The 22,503-nt window shown below is 38.6% G+C and overlaps 1 protein-coding gene across 1 annotated transcript in view; it reads left to right on the plus strand.

Moving 5' to 3' along the window:
- The first annotated feature begins 1,013 nt into the window (after positions 1 to 1,013).
- asic4a (acid-sensing (proton-gated) ion channel family member 4a) overlaps positions 1,014 to 22,503 on the plus strand; it is a 102,188-nt gene continuing 80,698 nt past the window's right edge. The window contains exon 1 of the mRNA XM_081367711.1: positions 1,014 to 1,610. Coding sequence (XP_081223837.1) covers positions 1,035 to 1,610 — 576 coding nt within the window. The 5' untranslated portion in view covers positions 1,014 to 1,034. The remainder of the gene's footprint in view (positions 1,611 to 22,503) is intronic.

Raw genomic sequence — 22,503 nt, forward strand, 5'->3', positions numbered from 1 at the left:
TCTGTGTCATCCGATCCTAGATCGGGCGACAGGCACTAATTCAAATTCGTGCCGGAGCCCGGTGATGCTACCATTAATTCCTGATAAGAAAGGACCGTTGTACTGCTTCCCTTAATCTTTGACTGATGCTTCTGCACGATCAATATCCTTTCTTTCTCTTTTTCCCTTTTTCTTTGTTTTTTTTCTCTTGAAGATTGATTGTTCAGAGTTGTGAGCTGTTTATGCTCACTCCTCACGCCTCATTATTGTCGCAATTAGGATGTCTTCTGGGACTAAGGTGGGGGTGGATGGGTGGGGGGCCGACATTAAAATCCACTGACCCTCCTGATGTTCTCATCTTGTCCGGGATGTTCAGCGAAGCAGCCTTTGATGGCAACTTATTGTGGTCAAGGGGTAAGAAAGCATCTCAAACAAGTGGATTAAGTGAGAGAGCGAGAGAACGAGAGGGGGCTGCGAGTGTATACGTATGTGTATGTGTGTGTGAGAGAGAGAGAGAGAGAGAGAGAGAGCGGGAGACGGAGAGAGAAAGCGAGAGGACTGAGAGCGTGGGGGGTGTTTGAGTTGTCGCTGCTTTTGTCGGTGAAGAGGAAATGATCAGTGTTGCTTCCTCATGAATTATTAAGAAGCCCCCCCAGCCTCTTTTAGCTTGAGCAAAAATGCTGCATTTTTATCTGTGTCTATAAAGCAAAGAAGAGGTTTGGTATATGTTTTTTTTGTTGTTGTTGTTGTTTGTTTTCCTAGGTGTATCACAGCTGGTAAGCAGGACTCGTAAGCGTGCTGAACAAGTGCTCAGATGAGCAGTCCGAGCGCAGCACCACGAGCATCAGCACTGAAGAGCTGGAACTGAGAGACAGAGGCAATTCCCTCCACTGCACGCGACTGCAACGGCCGCCCTCGCTCTCGCTCTGCATGCCTTTTTTTCCCTTCCTTTCTTTCTGGAGTTGAGATCTTGTTCGTCAGAGCAACGGGAGTTAGTGGAAACTGGGGCTCCAAGCTGTTATCCAAGCATCCCAAACGCAGACCTGGCTGCCCACATGCCGATCGAATTTGTTTGCAAAATCAAATTTGCAGAGGAGGATGAGAAGCAAAAAGGCAACCAGGATGGGGACAAAGAGAGCCTGATCGAGGAGAGCTGCAGCCCCCCAGTCAAGGACCTGGCCGGCTTTGCCAGTGGTAGCTCTCTCCATGGAATTAACCACATCTTTGTGTCGGGCCGGCTGGGCGTCAGACAGACCCTCTGGGCTCTCGCGTTTCTGGTGTCCTTGGCTCTCTTTCTGTACCAGGCGGCAAAGTGTGCCATCTCCTACCTGGAGCATCCTCACGTCACTGCGCTGAACGAGGAGGCCACCCCGGAGATGGTGTTCCCCGCCGTGACCATCTGCAACATCAACCGTTTCCGCTTTTCCGCTCTTACCGACGCCGACATCTACCACCTGGCCAACCTGACCGGCTTGCCCCCAAAAAACAAGGATGGCCACAAGCCCACCGATTTGGAGTATCCGGCACCGGACATGCAGGACATCTTTAACCGGACGGGTCACCAGCTGGAAGAGATGCTGAAGAGCTGCAACTTCAGTGGGCAGAACTGCTCGGCCGGAAACTTTACAGTGGTAAGCTTGAGGAAAGTTTCTGATAGCGATTTTAAAAGTTGCACTTTTGCTTTAGGAAGTTAACTTTAGAGGAAAAGGAAATGGAAAAAAACACATTTGGCCATTTATTATTAGAATCAAAAACATTATGGAGGTGTAATGAGCAATAAATGTCCATTTTCCTGTGTCATATTGCAAGAATAGTGAGTTTACTTGCACTTTAGGACTGAATGTTCTGTTCTCAGTTAAAACTTAGGAGTCTGCAGGTGTTGCAAACAGTCAATTTATCTTAAAAGAGAAAACAGTCTCTGTCAGCAGTGAGGTGATAGATATGCTTTCTTCTCTGTTTTCCCCTGTAGTGACTATTCATTTGGACATAGTCTTTGTAAATAGGGCACAGACTGGGCTTTCTACCCTCATTGTGTTCACAGGAGGGATCCGGTTTCCCTGTACTCATGATTTCTTATAATGTACCGACAACAGCGGGAGATTCAGCTGTTCTCCTCAAGGGAGAAGAGCAGGGTGCATTTGTATATTTACTTTTCTGATGTTTGATACCTCCACCAGTGTCAGTCACTGAAAGTGCGCATGGCAACAGTATTGCTTTGTAAAAACTCTCGCTCACTTTTCATCCCGCCTATGCCAAGAGTGAAGTTTCCTCAATGTTGTATTTCAATCCTGTCACTGTTGGAATTAAATATTTAGAGTCTGAGATTATACATGATTTTTGCATTAGTTAAATTGGTTAAAACGAATAAAACAAATTCCATAAGCCCCTCAAGTGCACTCCAGAAGGTCTTATATGTGTCCATCATGCCATATTTATTAAAGTTATGTGTACAGATGGATGGATGAATGAATGAATATTGCTTTGGTAATGGCAAAGAACATTTGTCAAGTCATAATAGGGTGTGTTGGACATACATAGCCTTACCTTCCTGAGACAGATACATTCTCCGTCTTATCCTGATAACATGGAGTGACCCTTTGATGTGTCGTATAGCTTTAGTCTTCTGTTCTACTCAAGGTTTCTCTCTCAGGTGGATACATATGTTTGATCCTAAGTACCATTTATGATACAAGAAATTAAAAGTGGCAGTTGAGACTCTCTCGGCTTCTCTCTTCCACCGCTACTTTCTTTCACCTCTTCTGTATGGTTTCTCTCCCCATTGGCCACAGCAGGGAAAGTACTGTTCTGCAGAAAGATAAAATCAATGCTGGGAAGAGAAAGCGGTAAAACATGTGACAGGCAAATGTGAAGTGTTGTCCTCACTGTTGTTTGTGCTTACTGCATCAGACATTAAAAGACACATTTTCTCACCGTAATGTCGTTCCAAAGCTATATGATTTTTCTTTCTTTTTTTTTTTTTCTGTGGAGCCCATTGGAGATATTCTTGAAAATGTATTTTAGTCCAGTATCACTGAATTGGGACTAAAGCTTTCAAGCCTAAAAGTCTCATAAAAGTAGTCTGTATGACCTTAGCATTTTAAATGCGAGTCTTCTGGAGCCAAATAATAGCTTTGTGAGATGAATAGTTGAGGAACAGAACAGAATTTAAGTCGTTATTGCATTAAAATCATCTGGCCTTGGCCTCTTTGATATGTTCTCAGGAGATAATGAGAGAAGTAACAATGTCTGATTCATGAACAAATGATTCTTTTGAGTGATATCTTTTTATTAAATCGGTTGGTTTGATGATTCATTCACAGACCAGGTCAGATTTAGTTCTTCTGACTCATGACTCTCCTGTTCCATTAGCAGTGATTAATAGCAACTGGAGGGAAGTCTTATCACTGAATATCAACTTAAATTCCTTACAGAAAGTTATTTTATTATTTCAAAAGTTTTAAGGTGTGGTCCATTAGCAAAATTTTGCTGACAAAAGAAGGTTTGTCAATAGTGTAGCAATCTATGAAGCACAGCTTTAGAAGTTCGAATAGCTTTCCTTTGGCCAGTCTGATGATTCCACTTGACCAACCTGAACATGGTTAAATGGTTAAATGCGCAGTCATGTGGATTCCTACTGACTGGATTTTGTCTGCAAAAATTCACTGAACCTACTAAATGAAAGCCTCAATTACCATTCATTGTACTGCATGACAAAAAAAACCTTCTTCATAATTTCTCCAGTTGTCTTTCACTGCAGAAAGAAAGTCCTACAGGTTTGGAACAACATGAGGTTTAGTAAATTAGGACATCATTTTTTTAGAAATATCTTAAGAAGTATTTGTTTCTGAAGATGGGATGGGCTATCCCATGTCAGGCACGGGCCTCTCACGAGCCACAGAAGTACTTCTTTATAAATGAATCTGCTTGGAAAGTTCCCTGCTCCACCATTCTCTCCCATCAGCCCTGTGATCTGTGTCTGAGAGGCTGTCAGTTAGATTAGTTACAGGCATCTTGCTGTCTCCACGCATGACGAGACACTTCCTCCATCCCACGGGCTGCGCAACCCAGGCAGAAAAACAAGGAGCAATTTTGAAAAGCATCTCTTTAGCCTTTCCTGTGTGACAAGATTGCAGATGTAAGAGTAACCGGGATCACTGCGACCATCCCGGAAGCTTCGTATTAACAGCAGACGACTGATATTTTTAGCATGAAGTGTGAGAGATGACCTTAGCTGAGCTCGCTGGCCTCTGGGTGCGAGCGGATCACTAGCCTGAGGAAAAGAGCACACGGCGTGCTCGTGTCTAGCCGATTCCAGATGCTGTGTTTATTTAATGACTGCATCAGCAGGGAAAGCGGTATATTTTCGATCAATCACATCCCTGGCATTTAGCCCCACTACTTGGTTTCAGCAATTGCACTCATAATATGAGCTGTTCATTTGTCATTCCCACGCCCTGTGTCCTAGAGCTCTTCCCGTTCAGAAACATTGCGACAATAATCATTATACCAAAAGAACAGAGGTACTTTTGAAAGTCTGCATTGTGAATCATCAGATGGTTTCATAATTAAACAAAAGGGCCAAAAATCAAAGAGAAATTTTCAAATTGGATGTGCATATTCATTTCATATTCATTTGTTGCCAAGCACAAATGTTTAATTTATGGTCTTTGATTTATGTTGATGTTAATAAAAATAGCATTTCCATTTTGCCTCATTGAGGTAAATGAATTATGTAACTGCATTCCAATTTAATGTAGCATTTTGTCTGTCTTGTGGATACAAGAATTTCCTCTTCCTAGAAAGCTTATTGCAGTTGACATGCATAACACATTTCAAATTTTACAAACAGCACATCAGTCTGGAATGTTCATGAAGTTTGTATTTATGTAAAATGAATAGACATTGACAGAAGGGTCTTAATCATTTCCAGGTATGGGCTGCACGATTAATCTTATTTTGACCATGACCGTGATTTCTCCTTCTTTTGATTAATTCAGCATAATCATCTGCGATATTGGCTCTCTGGTTATTTATCCTGAAGATTTTTTTTTTCTCTTCTTCTATTGACATTTCTGTTAACTTGCATTGATAACAAGCCTCCACGAGCTTTCATGCTTGCCAGATTTCAAAGAGATTTTCTCTTAAATAGATACATTTTCTGCCTAGTGTTTTACTTAATCATAACCTTTAGTGTTTACACACACTCTTTGTGCACGAATAAACAGAAGACAAAAAACACAGACAAACATTAGTAACATCAACTGAGATATTCTGCTCAAATGAGAGTGTAATAGAGTCAGTGTGTTCCTTTACAAGGCCACTTGTGCTATTTGCTGTTACCAAATCTGTAAGCAAAAATTCTTAGTGACAAACTGCAATAAATACATACATAAATATTGTTTGCAATTGTGGTTGCTGAATAAATGTACTTGCACAACCTCTGAGCTACAATACAACGTTTTTGTTGTTGTTGTTTTAATAGAAAAAAAACATTAACATAATTTGTAATTATTGGAATTAATATCCAATGTTTTAGCTTTTCATAAAAGCTTCTTAAGGTTTTACTGTTTTTTATAGTGTAGAGGTTGTGTTAATGTATATTATAAATAATATAAATAAATAAAACTAAACCAGGAAACTATATGTAAAATTAACCCTGTGTGAGTTGACATTCTCTTGATTTCTGCTTATGTGAAAATGCCAAAACTGATTAAATGTAAAAAGACAATTTTCAAATGAATTGCAATGATAATAGTTGAGCAAAATCGTGCAGCCCTAATTCAAGGAGTCTAAATCAGGTTTTGATTACACTGTGGGAGCAAAATGTCCAAACATGGACAAAAAACCCCTGAAATCAGCTAAATTAGCTTAATACACATACTAAATATGTCTTAAATGTCCAAACATGGACAAAAAAACCCTGAAATCAGCTAAATTAGCTTAATACACATACTAAATATGTCTTAATAACTGTAAAAATACCATTCATTCAGTGTAAAAACGTTAGAGGTCATTGGTAAGTTCTCACCATGATAGAAAAATGTGTGTGTGCGTATGTATGTGTACGCATGTGTGTGTGTGTGTGTGTGTGTGTGTGTGTGTTTGTGTGATTTGCAGCATTATTTGCTTTCTGTTTCCCTCGACATGGAGTATAATTAAAACACTCAGCTGTTATTGACTCATGATAATTGCTCACAATAGAAATCATAATAAGATGTTTAGACATAATTGAATATAAATAGCTTCGCTTCAATTTTCCTTTCTACCTAACTGTCAGCTCCTGGCGGTGAAGGGGATTGTGAATGCTTTAGCTTAGTCCACCACGTAAGTAGAGGTCTTTGGTTCTTTTAGCCTGCTCCACGGTGTGTTTGCTCTCCCGCTTGCTTTGTTTGCAGATGCATTTTCCAATTTTGTTTTAAGCAAGGACAGATCCCTTGTGCATATATTCCAATGGATAACCAAGTGACACTGACCTAGATTGATCAAAAGCCCAGGGTGAGGACAGATATTATTATAGGGCCTCTGTTAGCATTTGTCAGGTCAGTTTGGAACAGTGTTGAGAAGCATATGCTTTAATAGATTTACTCGAACTGAATTTGTGCCAATGGCTCCTGGGGTATGATGATATATCTTTAATAGAACAAGTCACTTCAGAGTTTTCAAATGTCAGGTGTCTTGTCTTGTGCATTTTGCAGCATTGCACAACTAATCTTTCGTTCATGTGGTTAGAACTGTGACCTAGTTGTTAGCACATGCTCCAGACCAAGGGGTCAAGATTTAGCTGGTTAGTATGTGTTGGTAGATGTCATAACTGGAAGCAAAAGGCATCTTTCTCCATTGACAGTTATCAACTGTTTTCTATTCTAATAGGTTTTAAAATGTTCCTTATTCCTGTGAGGGCAAAGCTGAATTTTCAGCATCATTACTCCAGTCTTCAGTGTTACATTATCCTTCAGAAATCATAATATGCTGCTCAATAAATATTTCTTATTATTATCAATGTTGAAAACAGTGCTGCTTAAATTATTTTGGAAACTGTGATACATTTTTTTTTATTACAATTGATAAATAGAAAGTTCTAAAGAACAGTATTTGAAATAGAAATCTCTTGTAACATTATTAATGTCTTTACTATCACTTTTGACCAAAGTGTTCTTGCTGAATAAAAGTATTAATTTCTTTAAAAAATCTTGGTTGTACTTTATTTTACAGTACGTGCACTTACATCTATACTTACAGTGTAGTTACCTAAGAAAGTACTGCGTAATATAAGGTAACTTCAGGGTCCGTACCTAAATATTACAAAGATACTGTAATTACAACAATAATTCCATAGTATGTACATGCAGAACAGGAATGTAAAATGAAGTGCTATCAAAGACTTACTGACCCCCAAACAATTAATGTTACAATGTATTAAAAACAAAAAAGAAGAAATAATAATAATATTTTAAATCACAAATAGTATTTTGAGGGCTCGTAAAAGTCAAGGTCAAGCTTTATTAAGGTCCCCTATGGGCAATTTGGTACAGTACATCTTATAGGTAAAATTAATAAATTAAGAATTACAAAATACAGAAAGTACATAAAATATATAAAAATATTTTTTTCAAAACAATGCACCTTCTCGCTCTTAATAAATGTGGTTTGAGAAGAATGTGTTTGTGTTCTAAAATCAACAATCATGGCTGGGTTTCCCGAAACCTTCTTAACACTACGTCGTTCTTAAGTTACACCTTAAGCTGTACCTTAGCGTTAATATGTTTTCCAAAACGCTCTTAGTAAAGTATTCCTTCTGTAAGTCATACGTTCGGAAGGTTGGTCTGGACCACTAGCTTTACCTTATCACTGTTGCAGGTCTATACGAATATAATTCTGAAGTTTTAATATACCCAGACAGTGTTCATTTAGGCCAGGGGTGCCCAATCCTTCTCCTGCCAATCGACTGCACAGTTCATCGCCAACCCTAATCAAAAACACCTGAAGCAACCAATTAAGGTCTTTAGGATCACTTGAAAAGTAAAGGCAGGTGTGTTTGATTAGGGCTGGAGTCGATCGGCAGGAGCAGGATTGGGCACCCCTGATTTAGGCTAATTCAAGTGTTTTCATGCAAAGAATAAAATTGTCATTACACTGATTGTCACATTACACTGATTGTATCCAAAGGTACATCAGCTGCCGAACCATTAAAGGCTTAATAGTCTATTTAAAGGGAATGATTGTGGTGGGGAGTTTGCTCAAACTATGGCAGCGATACAGCGAATAGTTGTTCTAAAAGACGGCGCCGTCCGCGGAGCACTTTCAAAGGCCAGTGAAAGCAGACTGTCAGTTAAGACCTATTCGGACGCTAATTCGCCTTTGGCTAAGCCACACCCTAGAATGTAGATTGACCAATCACAGCGCAGCCAAGAACGAGCTCCGACAGAGGTCCGACACTTTTTCACAGCGCTCCATTGACTTAAAGCAGGCGTCTCATATTTTTGGTCTCGGCAGGCTATTACCATCGTAGTTTTAAAGGGGTGGTTTACTGCTTTTTTTCTTTGCATGATTGTGTTTATGGGGTGCAATATAACATGTCTTCTTGTTTTTTTTTTTTTTAAAGTCTTATTTTTCATAAATTTCACCTTTATTGTAAGCCGCTTTCTCCTCTGTCATTTGAACGACCGGTTGACTTCCTGATTCTATGAAAACACTCCCTCAGAAACAGGCAATGGGCTCAGATTGGTTAGTTGGGCCAGTGTGTTGTAATTGGCTAAACTGCGTACTGCACGTTGTCCGGAAACTTCACGCCCATTACCTTTACGGGCGAAAGTTGCATGTGCTCCGGTCAAATGTAAATAATGGTGTCAATACTGCCGTAACAGGTTGAGCCAGATCAGACCCAGAAAGCGGCAATGAAGAGAGTCAAGCAACCTCCGCAAACACGGCTCTTACAAAACGTTTCTGAATGGTACATTTTTTATTATTATTATTCTATTCTATTCTACTATTATTATATAAGAATTTCGATACACTGTTACTTGAAAATGCTACTGCTGCTTGTTAGCTTTTGAGATACGGTTTTCTCCTGACTAAACATTTAATATAACTGAATAAATGACTGAGTAATACCGTTTTTTAAAGTTATTGTTTTAACTTCAGCAGCTGAAGTTTGCTGTTGCGATTACATATTTTTTTAACTTTATACACGTTTGTCTTATACACACAAAATAGCATCGAACTAACTGGCTATAAACAAACAGCGTTGGCATTGGTTTACGTTCTTGATCAAATCGAAAAATTACGTCATAAAGTATAGGCTACATGGAAAAATACATTTACAAAATTAGTAGCCCACATAATTACAAATTCAGGTCCAAAATGTTTGTACGCGTTTGTAGTTTTAGTAGTTTGTGGCTACTACAGCCAGCGCTGGCATTTGTTTACGTCCTTGATAAAACTAAAACATTACGTTTGAAATTATACATGCAAATACATTTAAAATTATTAAGTCTTACTTACAGGTTGTGGCCCAACAACTGTTGCCTCTGGTTTTAAAGTTGGAACTGCTTCATGTTTTAGTAACAGTTTCTTGTTGAATCCGGCATTGAATTCGTGGAGATTCTGGAAGCTGTCTTCCGTAAATTGCGCAGCACAGAGAGCTATTACGATTGTAATTTTCAGGAACATAATCAAACATAAATTTTAGCCATTGTTGACGAACTACAGCGTCCGTATGAAGCCCGAACACAGAAGACCTGGCAGCTGGGTGAAAATAACACACTTTCGACAGCATGGCTACAGCTCTCCACTATAACTCTTCCTCTTCGACAAAGCCGCAGAAATATGGCCATGCCCCCTTTTTTTGCATGGGTTAGTTACATATAAAACCCGGGAAGTATCTCGTTGTAGTCCCATTCGAGTCATTTTTGTAGGCATTAAACTTCCTGATTTTTAAAAGACAATATCTCTGCTTACATTGAACTTTCAGCGCAGCAACTTTGCAGATACTGTTCATGCACCAACAGCAACATTACACACTATTTAAAATGAAAAAAGTGAAATCACAATCAACCACCCCTTTAAGAATCAAGGTGCTAGCAAGCAAGCTTAGCGATAGTTTAGTTATCACGTAAGTTAAGTCAGGATTGTATGTTTTGACTAGCGGCTGGATGTTAGCTAACTTTGTTATTCAAGATACAAACACATAACGTTAACGTTATCCTATCTTGAATAACAAAGTATCTTGAATAACAAAGTTAGCTAAAACAAACAGCATACAACTGTCTAACTCGTATAACTTCACAGTAAGGTTAAAAGCAAAATTTATCTTAGAGCACACAAAAGTGTGCTTGTTGATCCTTGAGGAGTTTAGCTGACTGTGAGGACGTCCACACACAGTTTAATCCAAAGACGACACTTGTCAGGATTTGACTTCGGTTTTGGGAAGGGAAAAAAACGGACACCCCCCTCCAACTTCTCTGGGAAACGCGTATCTGTGTTACAAATGCCCCAGGCACAACGTTTAACCATATTTTTTATAAAACTACGACGGTAATAGCCTGCCGAGACCAAAAATATGAGACGCCTGCGTTAGTCAATGGAGCGCTGTGAAAAAGTGTCGGACCTCTGTCGGAACTCGTTCTTGGCTGCGCTGTGATTGGTCAATCTACATTCTAGGGTGTGGCTTAGCCAAAGGCGAATTGTTTCTCATGGGCTCGTAAGGTATTTTAAACATTTAAAGGGGTAAGTCTGGGATTTTATTGCTGTCCGAATCCATAATGTCAGTGTTTTTTCTCACCCATCCCGCATAAATATCCCTGGCCAAATTACCTAAGTACTGTTTTTTGACAAACAGTTTAAATGCTTTTTGATAACTGCTGAGCACCGTATGTAAGATGTACACTTTTATTACTGAAATGCTGGAAAGTATTTACAAGAACAATATTTCATCGCAGCTCCTACTCAGCGAACAAAAATGGGAAAGAGAAGAAAGCACGTACAAATATGAAATGGTTATTGTGGCAGCAATATATGATACAATCTTAAAATATGTAAGGCTAGGCTATTATAGTTTGGATTATTTTGTATAATATCCCATGAGTCCTAATAAATGCAATTTCAACTTTCTAAAATGCTTCTTTTATAAAGATGTATAAAAGATCTCACATAATGCAGTGAAGCAGCCCCTGCACGAGAGAATAATTGATTCTCAAGCCCAAGATGGTATCAGACCATCGCCATGGACAGCACCTGGTAACGCCGCACATAAGGTATATCTTAAGCAGCTTCCTAAGGTTCAGGGAACACGCCTAGAAATGGTACACCTTTAGTTAAGTTATAAGTCTTAACAGATCTTAACAGACTTAAGTTAAGTCTTTGTAGCGCGCTAAGAGACAACATTATTGGGAAACACAGCCCATATCTTTTGTCTTAGATACATTAAGCTGCAAACAGGCATCATCACACCATTTTACAAAGTTATCAACCACTGGACCATGACACATTTCATAGAAGACTCATAATAACGGTGTCGTCAGCAAATTTTACAAAATGCCTATTGTTATATTTACTTACAAAATCAGGTAAATACCATTTACTTTCACTCTCTGAGTTCTTTCAGTTAAAAAAAATCTAAGACCCAACCCACTAAGTTAAGATCAAGATCAAAATGAGTAATTAACTTATGCTAAAATATGGGGTTGTAGGGAATTAAAAGCATATGAGAAATCAATCAATAAGAGCTTAACGTGTGTTTTACTACCCTGCAAGTAGTAATACCATATTTAGTAGAGTTGCTGTTGCATCTTCGACACCTCGCTTTGTTCTATAAGCAAACTGAAGAGGGTCTGACAGATTCTTAGTTTTAGATAACGATTGCTCTTTTACTAGTATCTCAAAGCATTTCATTATAAGTGTGAAATTGATTTTGTTTTGCTGACTTTCATATCCCAATTCAGGATAGTTTCTAATGAAGAGTTTGCAAAACATGGCACTTCTATGCAACCGTAGGCCTACTGAACAAGTGTCATTGAGATAAATAGGCATACGGTTCACGGATAGCTTTTTCAAGAATTATAAACCTCCTTGCAAAAGTTCTGGAGATGGAGCGGTGTCGCGTGTGCTTGAGGTACGAGACATGTGAAGGCTTTTGGCAGTAACAGGTGTTTCACATTGTGTTTGCGAGGAACTGGCACTCTTCGCTCCTGAGGTAGGATGTCTTTCTCTCCGAGAGCTCTGTGCTGTGTGAGTGACATCAGGTCCCCCTGCGGGCTCAACGTCTGGCTCTTCTCCGCGTTCCCCCCACTCCTCCTTCCGTCTTCCTGACAGAAACACAGGACTGAGGGAGCGTGAAAGTGACCGCAATCCCGCGGCTCTGTCCAAACAGCCCGTCAATTAGCCACCCAGTTCCGCTGTCGCAGGTCTCCACAGATTATTGAACCGCTGAACTGCCGATACATAAAAATCCCCCACTCAAAGCTTTAGCCTTCAGCTGCCCGTAACATTGTATCCCTCCTTCAGCACGCTAGAGACGCAATTGCATGTGAGAGGCATAGCTGTAAACATGCTTATCCTCAAGGCATTCCTGCTTTTAGGGGACGTGGGGACTATTGTGAGTGTTTATGTTTGTGTGAAGGAGACAAGGGCAGACGGAGCAAACACACATAGACACACAACCAATCACAGCGGGGCTATTCAAATCCCCGGCAAATAGATCAGCGCTCTTTAGGCTAAACACATCAGCAGCAGCATTCCATAAGACAACCCACACCTGAGACTGATCGCTGTATTATGAATGCAGAGGCGGCGTTTCACTCAGAGGATTTTTTTCCCTGTGTTACTATTCCTCTCATCATCCTCCGATTTAGCCAGCCGACTACATCCGAAAAGTCTACAGCTCAAGGGATAGCTTTAAACTTGGCGAAAAGAGCAGGGCCCTAATATTTGGAGGCTTTAAACTCCCTCCAGAGTCCACAGAGACATTAGTTCCCACTTACATTTGTCTCTTTCTGACAAGCTGTCCGGCGATCTGTTGGAACGAGTGTATGTGAGCGAGCGCGCATACGTGCTTCATCATATACTGATAGACTTGGAGGAGAAGATTGATAGTAACCCCTAACTTCGGCTGTTTGCTTCACCCTCCCTCCTAAATCAATATATTCCTCTGTCAGATTGCTTCCCAGGCCCTAGCCCGGCATGACTAATTATCTTGTTCTTCTGGTTTTGGCGGGAAGTCTGCTGTGTTTGATAATGAGGAGAAACTTATCCGTATGGATACATTTGCACTTCAGCATATAGCTAAATGCATGTGTGCCAATAAAATAACTTAATGCAGTGCACTTTTCTAATGCAGCAAGATGGATATACTCTCTGGCATGCTGTTTACACAAGCCGCAAGAAATTCTGTTTGAGCTTATTTTTCATTCAGAAGTTCCTCTTCCCCGTGGCTTAGAGGCAATAAGAAAGTGATAAGCCCTGAAGAGGTGCACAGCAGTCGTCTGTCTTTATATCTGACTGGATTTTAATCGGGGCGCACAATGATATTCTGCGTCCAGTTTCCAAGCTACACGTCAAATACGTCACCACAAACCATAGCTGTTGTTAGGCCCCATCTTTCATCTCAGCCTCTCTTTAAGGCTAGATATCAGCATCCTTTAAATAATTAAATGATTTAACTAAAGTAGTGTATTTAAAAAAATATATATATATTAATTAATTGTTACTTTTATTCAGCTAGGATTCATTAAATTGATCCAAAGTGACAGTAAAGACATTCACAAAAGATTCATATTTTAATTAAATACAAAGTTCTGCCATGAAACTCTAGATGGCGCAGGCTAATATGTCCTTAACTTAATCTGCTTGCAATCACATCATTCTCTATAGGGTGTAGCTGATTGGTTCCTGCTGTATCAGTAGCAAATGAGCTCGCTGCTCAACCTTAAAAAAACGTAGTTAACATTTCCTGTAGCAATACAGTACGCTTTCAGAAACCCTCCACCTTCCCCAGCTCCACCTGTATAGATCTGCAACGGGTTATTCATGTATGCTATATTTTGCAGCAGCAGCAATTTTTACTTGCGCATAGCAGCGCGTCGTCTATGTTTTTTTTCCACACAACTATTAGGCTGCACAGATAAGATAATAAATTATATAATAAGAAGAAATGTTTCTGAGCACCAATTCAGCATATTAGAAAATTTCTGAAGGATCATGTGATACTGAAAACTGGATTAATGGTGATGAAAATTCAGCTTTGCCATCCCAGGAATAAATTACATTTAAAAAAAAAATATTCAAATCGAAAACTGTTATTTTAAATTGTACTAATTGTTTACAGTATTACTGTTTTTATTGAAAAAAATAATAATAACGATTCCAAACTTATGAACGATATTGTATGTAGAAATTATTTTAATTAACCATGATTGATTAATTCTGTAAAAGTTTTGTTTTCTGATACAGTACCTAATGCCTTAAGTCATGTTTTAAATGTTTTAATGTAATTGTAAAGTGTTCGCAAAACTTGAATGTTTCTTGCACATCATATCTCATTTTTCTTCCAAAACCACTGCCATTATTGATTTAAATCAATTGACCAAACTGAGATGCTTTAATTTGCTCATTTTGTTGTCAGTCAAGCAAGATTAACATTTCCTCAGGATGGAGCTTGAATCTCCACAAGACTAAAATCCTAGAATTAAACCAGCTACAAATACATTTTAAAAATTAATCAGGCCTCGCGAACGGGCTGGTCTGGGTAATGGATGTGCGTTTCTCCTCTGTCTTCGCTGCCACGGTTTAATTACTGCGTGAAAAAGCAGCATATGCTTAAATATCAAATGAATCGCACAAGTGAAAATCTTTGTTCTGTTTAGTGCATGAAAATGTCAGTGCGGAGAGGGTAAGGCAACATTAAAGTGGAAAATAAAAGAACATAAATGTCACTCAGTGTATTCTGGTCTGCGGTCTAGCAGAGCATGAAGGGCTGGCATGTCTGCTTGGTTGGAAGACTACCCTGTGCTCTGAATTATGTCGAATGTCACACACTTGGCACTGCCTTTTGCTGATCTATGGGGTTTGTTTGTACACTTGCACACATAACGGAGCAGAGTGTACTGTTTTGTAAAATTTGTGTTGATACCTCTTTCACGTGTCAGTGCTTGATTGGACTTTCAGTTTGTGTTTTGATTGGTTCCTGTTTTCCTTTGTTCTTTTCCCGCCACTCCTTCGTTTCTATGGGTACTGTCATTAAGTTCAGCTCTATCACCTGTGTTTAGTTAATCATCATCATCTGTATCACCTGTGTTCTGTTAGTGTTGTATTTAAGGTCCGTCTGTTCATTTAGTCATTGTCTGATTTCAGGTATATTTAATGTGTGTTGCGACCTGTTCTACCGGCCTGTGTTCAATTACAAATAAACCTTCGTTTTGGAATTATATCCTCGTCTGTCTTCTTGCAACCACCCGTGACAACCTTGTGCAAACAGGTTGCATACAAATAGCAAATTTAGCATCAGCATCTCCAATTCTCATCGGATTGCAATGACAACATTAATTCAGAATTTGTATTTATGTATTTGCTTGTTTATAATGTTGTTTCATTTGGTTGATTGCTTGTTGAATAGTTCCTGAAAATTCTCACATTCTTAGCTTTGTGTGAGTCAACTGTCATATGTAAGAAATGAATACTGATAGATAACCGCTGCTGTTGCGCGGTGGCCTTCTTCAATATAATGTGGGAAAATGAAGTCAAACTGCTATAAAACTGTGAACACGCTATCAACTTTTTGTCAAAAATAGCCTGTACACAAACTTTGAGCATCTCGTTTTCGCACAATGAATCTAAATCTTAGTAAAAACATGTTTGTCTCTGTTTTGAGCAACAAACCCTTTTTCTTTAATCCTTCCCTCAGGAGACGGATGCAGAACCTCCCTCTCTTCAGCGCAGATAGCAGAGCTGAAGGCTCTTGAACACAAGCTTCCAGAGGGGAATGTCTTTTTTTTTTTTTCTACGAGTAGCGGTGAATTGGATATACTGTTTGGATTAACAAAAAAGCTTCCAGCTAATTTTTATTCATTTCATTCTTTATGGACTTTTATTGGTCCTTTGGTAGAACAGTTTTTATTTGATGGGGCTTATGGAAGTTTTTCAGGGCCCTTAGCTTGTAAATTCAAACATGGTTAGTGTAAGTTTAGCTGCATCCAGCTCACTGAAAATAATCTCAGTATATCTCTCTAGTAATTTTATTCAGCCTGTTTATTTGTTAGAACTAATAAGCCGCATTGCGTGTGGTAAATGATACTGAAAATGGTCCTGTGTGACTGTAATTATCTGGCAACAAACGAGTCTTAATGATCGGAGCTTAGTATGGGCCACTTTGGACAACTAACTATCTACAAAGGCCTTAGACACACGTAAACGCACACAAAATGATTATTTCCTCAACAGTAGAGGTGCACGATTCTCGATAAATACATTTTTTGGGGGTTCTTTCAAATAGAGATCACGATTCTGAACAGACAACTTAACAAAAACAACATGTAATTTATTAGAGGTTCTGACAAAATGATTGATGCAGTCTATTTAAAAATGTTTAAATCACCATTTTTAAAAATCCGTTTGAATGAATTATTCAATGATTAATACACGACAACTGCTCTCGGTGGGTCAGCGGAAGCATGAACACAGCTTTGAATCTTCCAGTGTGGTTTTGTCAAAGGTTGAATAGACACAGACGGATTGCTGTCATTTAGAAATAAGATCACGTGGGTGTTTGAATCGATATCGCTTTTAACTCTTTCCCTGTTTTTGAAAAAAAAGCTGCCTGCCAGCATTTCTGAGCATTTTCACAAAAGTTTCATGACCCGCAGAATATTTTGTTGTTTGAATATCAGAATATGCAATATATCAATTCAAACAGTGTGAATACAGCAAACTTTATATGGCAGACAATGCCGTAACAATGACGTTCACAGTGAGGTATGCAGCACATTAGCCAGTCATTCATCTCAAGGTTTCATCGGTGTTGACAAACCACTCGACCTTCAGATTCATGGAAATGTCATCTAATTCATCAAGCTCTGCTTGATTCGCCACCCCTCATTTTCCCATCCAAGTACATTTCAGTTATGAAGTGTCTTGAAGAACACATTACACTGTAATGAAGCCACTAGAAAGGACACAATTACTTTGCATCATGCCGCAGAGTGAAATGTGATGCAGCATCTATTTATTCAGCTGTTCTTTAAAGACCCATTGTATGAAAAATGCATGACTCTGCATTGGAAATGACCTTGTGGAGTATAATTATTTTGTAATTTAGCAGTGGGTACGTATGCTAACTCTTAAACTGTCTTTTTTATGTTTGCAGATGAAGTTCATGTTTGCAATGAGGCAAGTTATGATTTGAATTTGTAAATTGACTGGTCGTATAAAGCACCTTCAGGAGAAATTCGGGCGAGTTTGCTGCAGCCGGCAGGATTTCAGTGTTGATAATCAGGGCACTGACATACTGAGTGAAATTTTTCTGACACCTTTGGAGCACTAATGGCTGAGGCTGTTTACTACAGTAAGCTGTAGTCACACACATGCTGTAGGCTAAAGCTGTTTGTGGTCACAGAACCAGCCAAAACACAGCCCTGATATATGAATATGTAAATCATAATCATTGTGGCTACCTACCCTGTCCCATTTTCTTCTTTTAGCATTCACCCGATTTAAACAGAGTTTGAAGGACAGAAAGAAAATTGAGTTTTTTTGTTGTTGTTACCAAATAACTTTTATTATAATACATTTTTACTCCCAGACAGAAAGTATGTAGCTCAGTCTTCTTGTAAAAAAGGTTTCTTGCATTTTCCCTCAGCTCAGGAACTACTGTCAGTTTGGTGCCTGTGTCTGAAGTCTGTTGCTTTTGATGTGAAATTTGCTCTGTGTGATTCAAGGCCATGTCGGACATTTGCAGTATAAGAACTGCTGGCAGCAGCTGGGACCCACTAAACGGCCACCCAGTGTTCTTGACACGTTCATAACCAACAGAAGGAACACATGTCAGTGTTCGATATTCAGCTGGACTTATACAGTACAACAGTCTGAGACCAATAATGTAAATGTTTAAATTTCACATTTTTCTTGCTAAATAATACTACTTTTCACTTGGATGTAATATACATTACTATTTAAAAGTTCAGGGTCAGTCATTTTTTTCTTATACTCACCTTTTTTTTTTTTTTTTTACTAATTACAATTTTTATTACATCATCACAATTTAAAATTTGTCATGAACTGCTCTGAGACTTGGGTTGAAGATCCAAATTCAGCTTTATTGGGACAATCCAGAATCGTAATCCATATAACAAGCAAAGGGCCAAACAATCCAAATAAGCAACAGGGCAGAAAACACAGGCAAAAGGGTAATCCAGAACAACGGGCAGAGAATCAAAAACCAAGACACAGGAAACAAGAATAACCAACCCGATCTCACGGCAACTAACAAATTTTACAAGGAGGCTAATTCCTATGAATTCATACGACCTCACTCGTACAAATTCGTACGATTTTTGCTAAATCGTACATATTTTAAGAATTGCCCAATTCGTATGAATTCGTACAAATGACCTACCCCTGAACCCGCCCCTAAACCTACCCATCACTGGGGTTTAGACAAATCGTCCAAATTCGTACGAGTGAGGTACCTCATACAAGACTTCACCAAGAATGACAGAACACACAGGGCTTATATAGGCAGAGTTAAAAGACACAGCTAAATGTAATCGAGCATAATGACTCCAGACAGCGAGTTATGGTGAGATAATGCAGATGGAAGGAGGGCTTATTATTATGCAAAATCTTGTTAAAAAAAATTCATTTTGAAATGTTGAGATCTCAGACTTTTGGACCCCTCTATATGCTTAGACATTAGCATTATACTTGTGTCTGCTTTTAAAGATAGACGTATGGTAATGTTTAATAGAAAGTTGATAAAAATACAGAACCCAATTGGAAAAGCATTATTGTACCAAACTCAACTGGATATTATCCATTTATTTTCTTTCAGCCCAGGTTGTGACCTCTTTCAATCATAGTGTTGTCCTTTCACCTGACAGTGCTCCCAAAGATTAATTCTGTTTGTCCTAATGTATGGTAATGAGAAAGTTGTGTGGATTTGATTGTCAATAACTTGAAATACGGCCCTGCTCCCTAAATGCTTGTGCCGTTCAATAACCTATTAAAGTTGAATCACAGATAAGTTGGCGTGCATCAGGAAAGCAATCTGAAATTTGTGCTGACATTGATCCAGCAGGAAAGGACCTGATGGCTCCGATTAACACTTGTGTCCCGGGAGAGGCAGGGAGAGAGAGATGCTGGGCTGTTAATATCGTGTCATGTCCCTGGCTTTTCCCGGCAGAATGAGCTCCGTTTATGAGCTCCATATAAAATTTAAAAGCAAACAATTCGGTGACTCGCTGCAGAATTGTATATATAATTTGTTCATGCTTTCTGTAGCAGGAAGCAGAATAAATTGATTGATTTCTCTTTGGTAAGTATTACACCTGTTCACTTTAAAATGGGGAATTATTCCAAACAAAAGTAGTCTAGTCCTCATTCATTAATTTCAAATTAGCTTCATAACGTGACACCTGAGAGTTCTAAGATTTTTGCTTGGTGCCTCTTTTGGAGAGAACTCTGCATTAAAGCAACTTTAATTTTAGTGGATTTTGCACACATAGCCACATTAAGTGGTCAGAACAGAAGTCGCCCTCATCCATGTTGCATATTTCCCAAAACACATTTCCAAAGCTGAAAACCTCAATGAGATCTGCAATAGCAAAAATTATGCCTCATCCTTCTTTTGTATTTTAATTAATTTGGTTACGCAGCCAATGATAAGGGCATCATTTAGAGAAAATACATCTATTAATGAGGGATAGAACTCTTGACGTTGTCCTTGACATTCTCGTCCGGATTAAAGAACAGCTAATGGAGCACCTCAGGAAGGATCCGTTAAGTCCAGGAATAAATGTCACAGCTGTTCAGTTATAAATCACAGTACAATTTTTCCCCTCTTTTCATCCTTCTTGACCTTCATGCCCTGTTCTTGAGAAAATGAAGAACGTTAACATTTCGTTTATGCATAAGTCCCATGAAAGAAGCCCAGAATCCCATTTGCCTAATAAAGAGTGAATGTATGTTGTCTGAAGGTGATATTACAATACAAACATCATAGTGTGAGCCGAACAGTCAGGAGTAGGTTCTTGCCATCCAACCTCGACAGCTAACAAAGAGCAATGCTCAAAGGACCTTTAAAACTATAGTTAAATAGTACTTATAATTTATAAGCTTCAACTGTAGTTGAAAGGCATTTTGTAAAAAAAATTCTTAATCAGTATTTTTGTATTTCAGTAATACCTTTACTTTAAAAGCAAAATTATGATATTAAAGGGGTCCTATAATGCTTTTTCACTTTATCAACTTTAGTTAGTTTTGATTTTTGAGCATAACAAAAACTGCAAGTTTACAAAGCTCAAAGTCCACTCCAAAGGGAGATATTCTCTTTAACAGAAAACACTTTAAGAATTATAACACATAGTTCGTTGGGACTACAATATGCTACAATACTCATTTAAATAATCCCTACCCACAAAATATGCACAGAAGGGGGTGATGCCTGGTTGAGCTGCGCTAGAGAAACCAAGACCTGCTTTAGTAGCATGGTGTTGCTCTTTGGTACCCCTTTGTTTGGCCTTCCTAAGGTGGACAAACTTAGAAAACTGGTTAAAATGTATTACTATTATTTTTAACATTGTCCCCGAACCCCAGTGTGCTACACATTGTATGGAGGACAGCTTCAAGAACCTAAGAGAGTACAATGCTGGCTGTGATGGCCAGGATTTATGCAACACAATTCTGATTCATTCATCTTTGCATTGATCAATAGATAAATAAAAGGACATTACTATTGTCACAAGATGAAGAAGATGAAGACCAAGGTAGACAGAATCCAATACGAAGTAATTTTAATATTAAAACAAACACAGAAAACAGACAGACGGTTTAACTGTGTGTGTGTGTGTGTGTGTGAAACATGGGGTAAACACACACAACACGCAAACATAAACCAACCACCAAAGACTGAAAACAGGAACTAAATAAACAGAGATAATGAAATGATAACGAACAGGTGTGATGATTAGATGATTGTCCATGACAACTGGGGCACGTTCAAGTTCAAAACGGTGCGCAACGTTTTGCTACGGTTTCCGGGTTGAACGTCATGTTTGCTGGAAACGGCGTGCACCGGTGTGCAACGGGGTTTGAGATACGTTTTCTCTTGTTTGGTGGGTGTGTCAGAACTGCAGTCCAATCAACAGCAACATGTATATAAAGCACGCGGTATTAAAGTGAACTCGCTCAATGGGTTCAAGGAAAGTAATTTACAAATGTGTTCGATGCAGCTCGGTATACGCAACAACTGAAGATATTAGAAGACATGTTTGTCATAAGTTTTATTGTAAAAATATAGGATATAAACATAATGATGTAGTTGTTTATATTTTTAGCTTCATTGCAAGTGTATGACATTTGGTTTAGAAATAAACAATGGTAATTAAGTGCTTTTCCTAAAAATGAGAAAGAAAATACAGGGTATTAAAACAGTATGAACTACAAATAAAGTCAGTGAGGCTAAATAGATGTTTTTTAGTCTGAATTTGGTAAGATGTGTGCTTCCATTTCAGTTTCAGCAATCCCTTCACTCGATTGGGATGTTCTCTTTTGTTCTGGGCGGCAAGTGCAGTAACTGTAACATCGGGCATATTTTGTAGTATTAAACACATATTTATACCGACTTCATCAGTCTCCGAAAATTCTTCACAAAGAACACAAAGAATGGCCTTCTCAGCTTCCATAGTTGCAACTCTTGCGTCATCAGAACAGTGTGTTCAACGCATCACCGTTTCTGTTTAAAAAAAAACGTTGTGCAACGCAGCCCAGATGACTCGCAGGAAAATCCAACAAAGGAACACATGTGACTGATGAAACCAAACTGAGTGTCCATGAAAACAAACTAAGTGTTTTAATATCTTTATCTGTCATTGTACTGAGTCAGTGCACGGGCTTAGTTTTTTGGCTTAGGCTACGGTTAAAAAATTAAAACCAGTTAAAAATCCTCTTTGGCTAAAATGATTTTAAAAACAGCTAAAATTGTTAAAGTTCATTTTTTAATTAAGATGGCTTAAAATGTTTTGTACCTGGTGTGTAGTAGGAATGGACCAGCCTAGTGACAATGAAGTTCAAACAGGTACTGTTTTTATGGGAATTTTAAAGGGAAATTGGTGAAATTTGTGAAAAATAATGCGTTTTTCAAAGGATCAAGCATTAAATCCTATTCTAGTATACCCTAAAAACAAAAACAAGATACGTAACAGGGCATAATAGGACTCCTTTCAAGACTGTTTTTTTTTTTTTTTTTTTTTTTTTTTTTTTTTTGAGAGAGATATAATATTGAATTAAGTTTCCTTACCAACGTTATCTCACAGCAATTCG

The sequence above is a fragment of the Scardinius erythrophthalmus genome (assembly GCF_964197995.2).
Source record: "Scardinius erythrophthalmus genome assembly, chromosome: 6".
Taxonomy (NCBI): Eukaryota; Metazoa; Chordata; class Actinopteri; order Cypriniformes; family Leuciscidae; genus Scardinius; species Scardinius erythrophthalmus.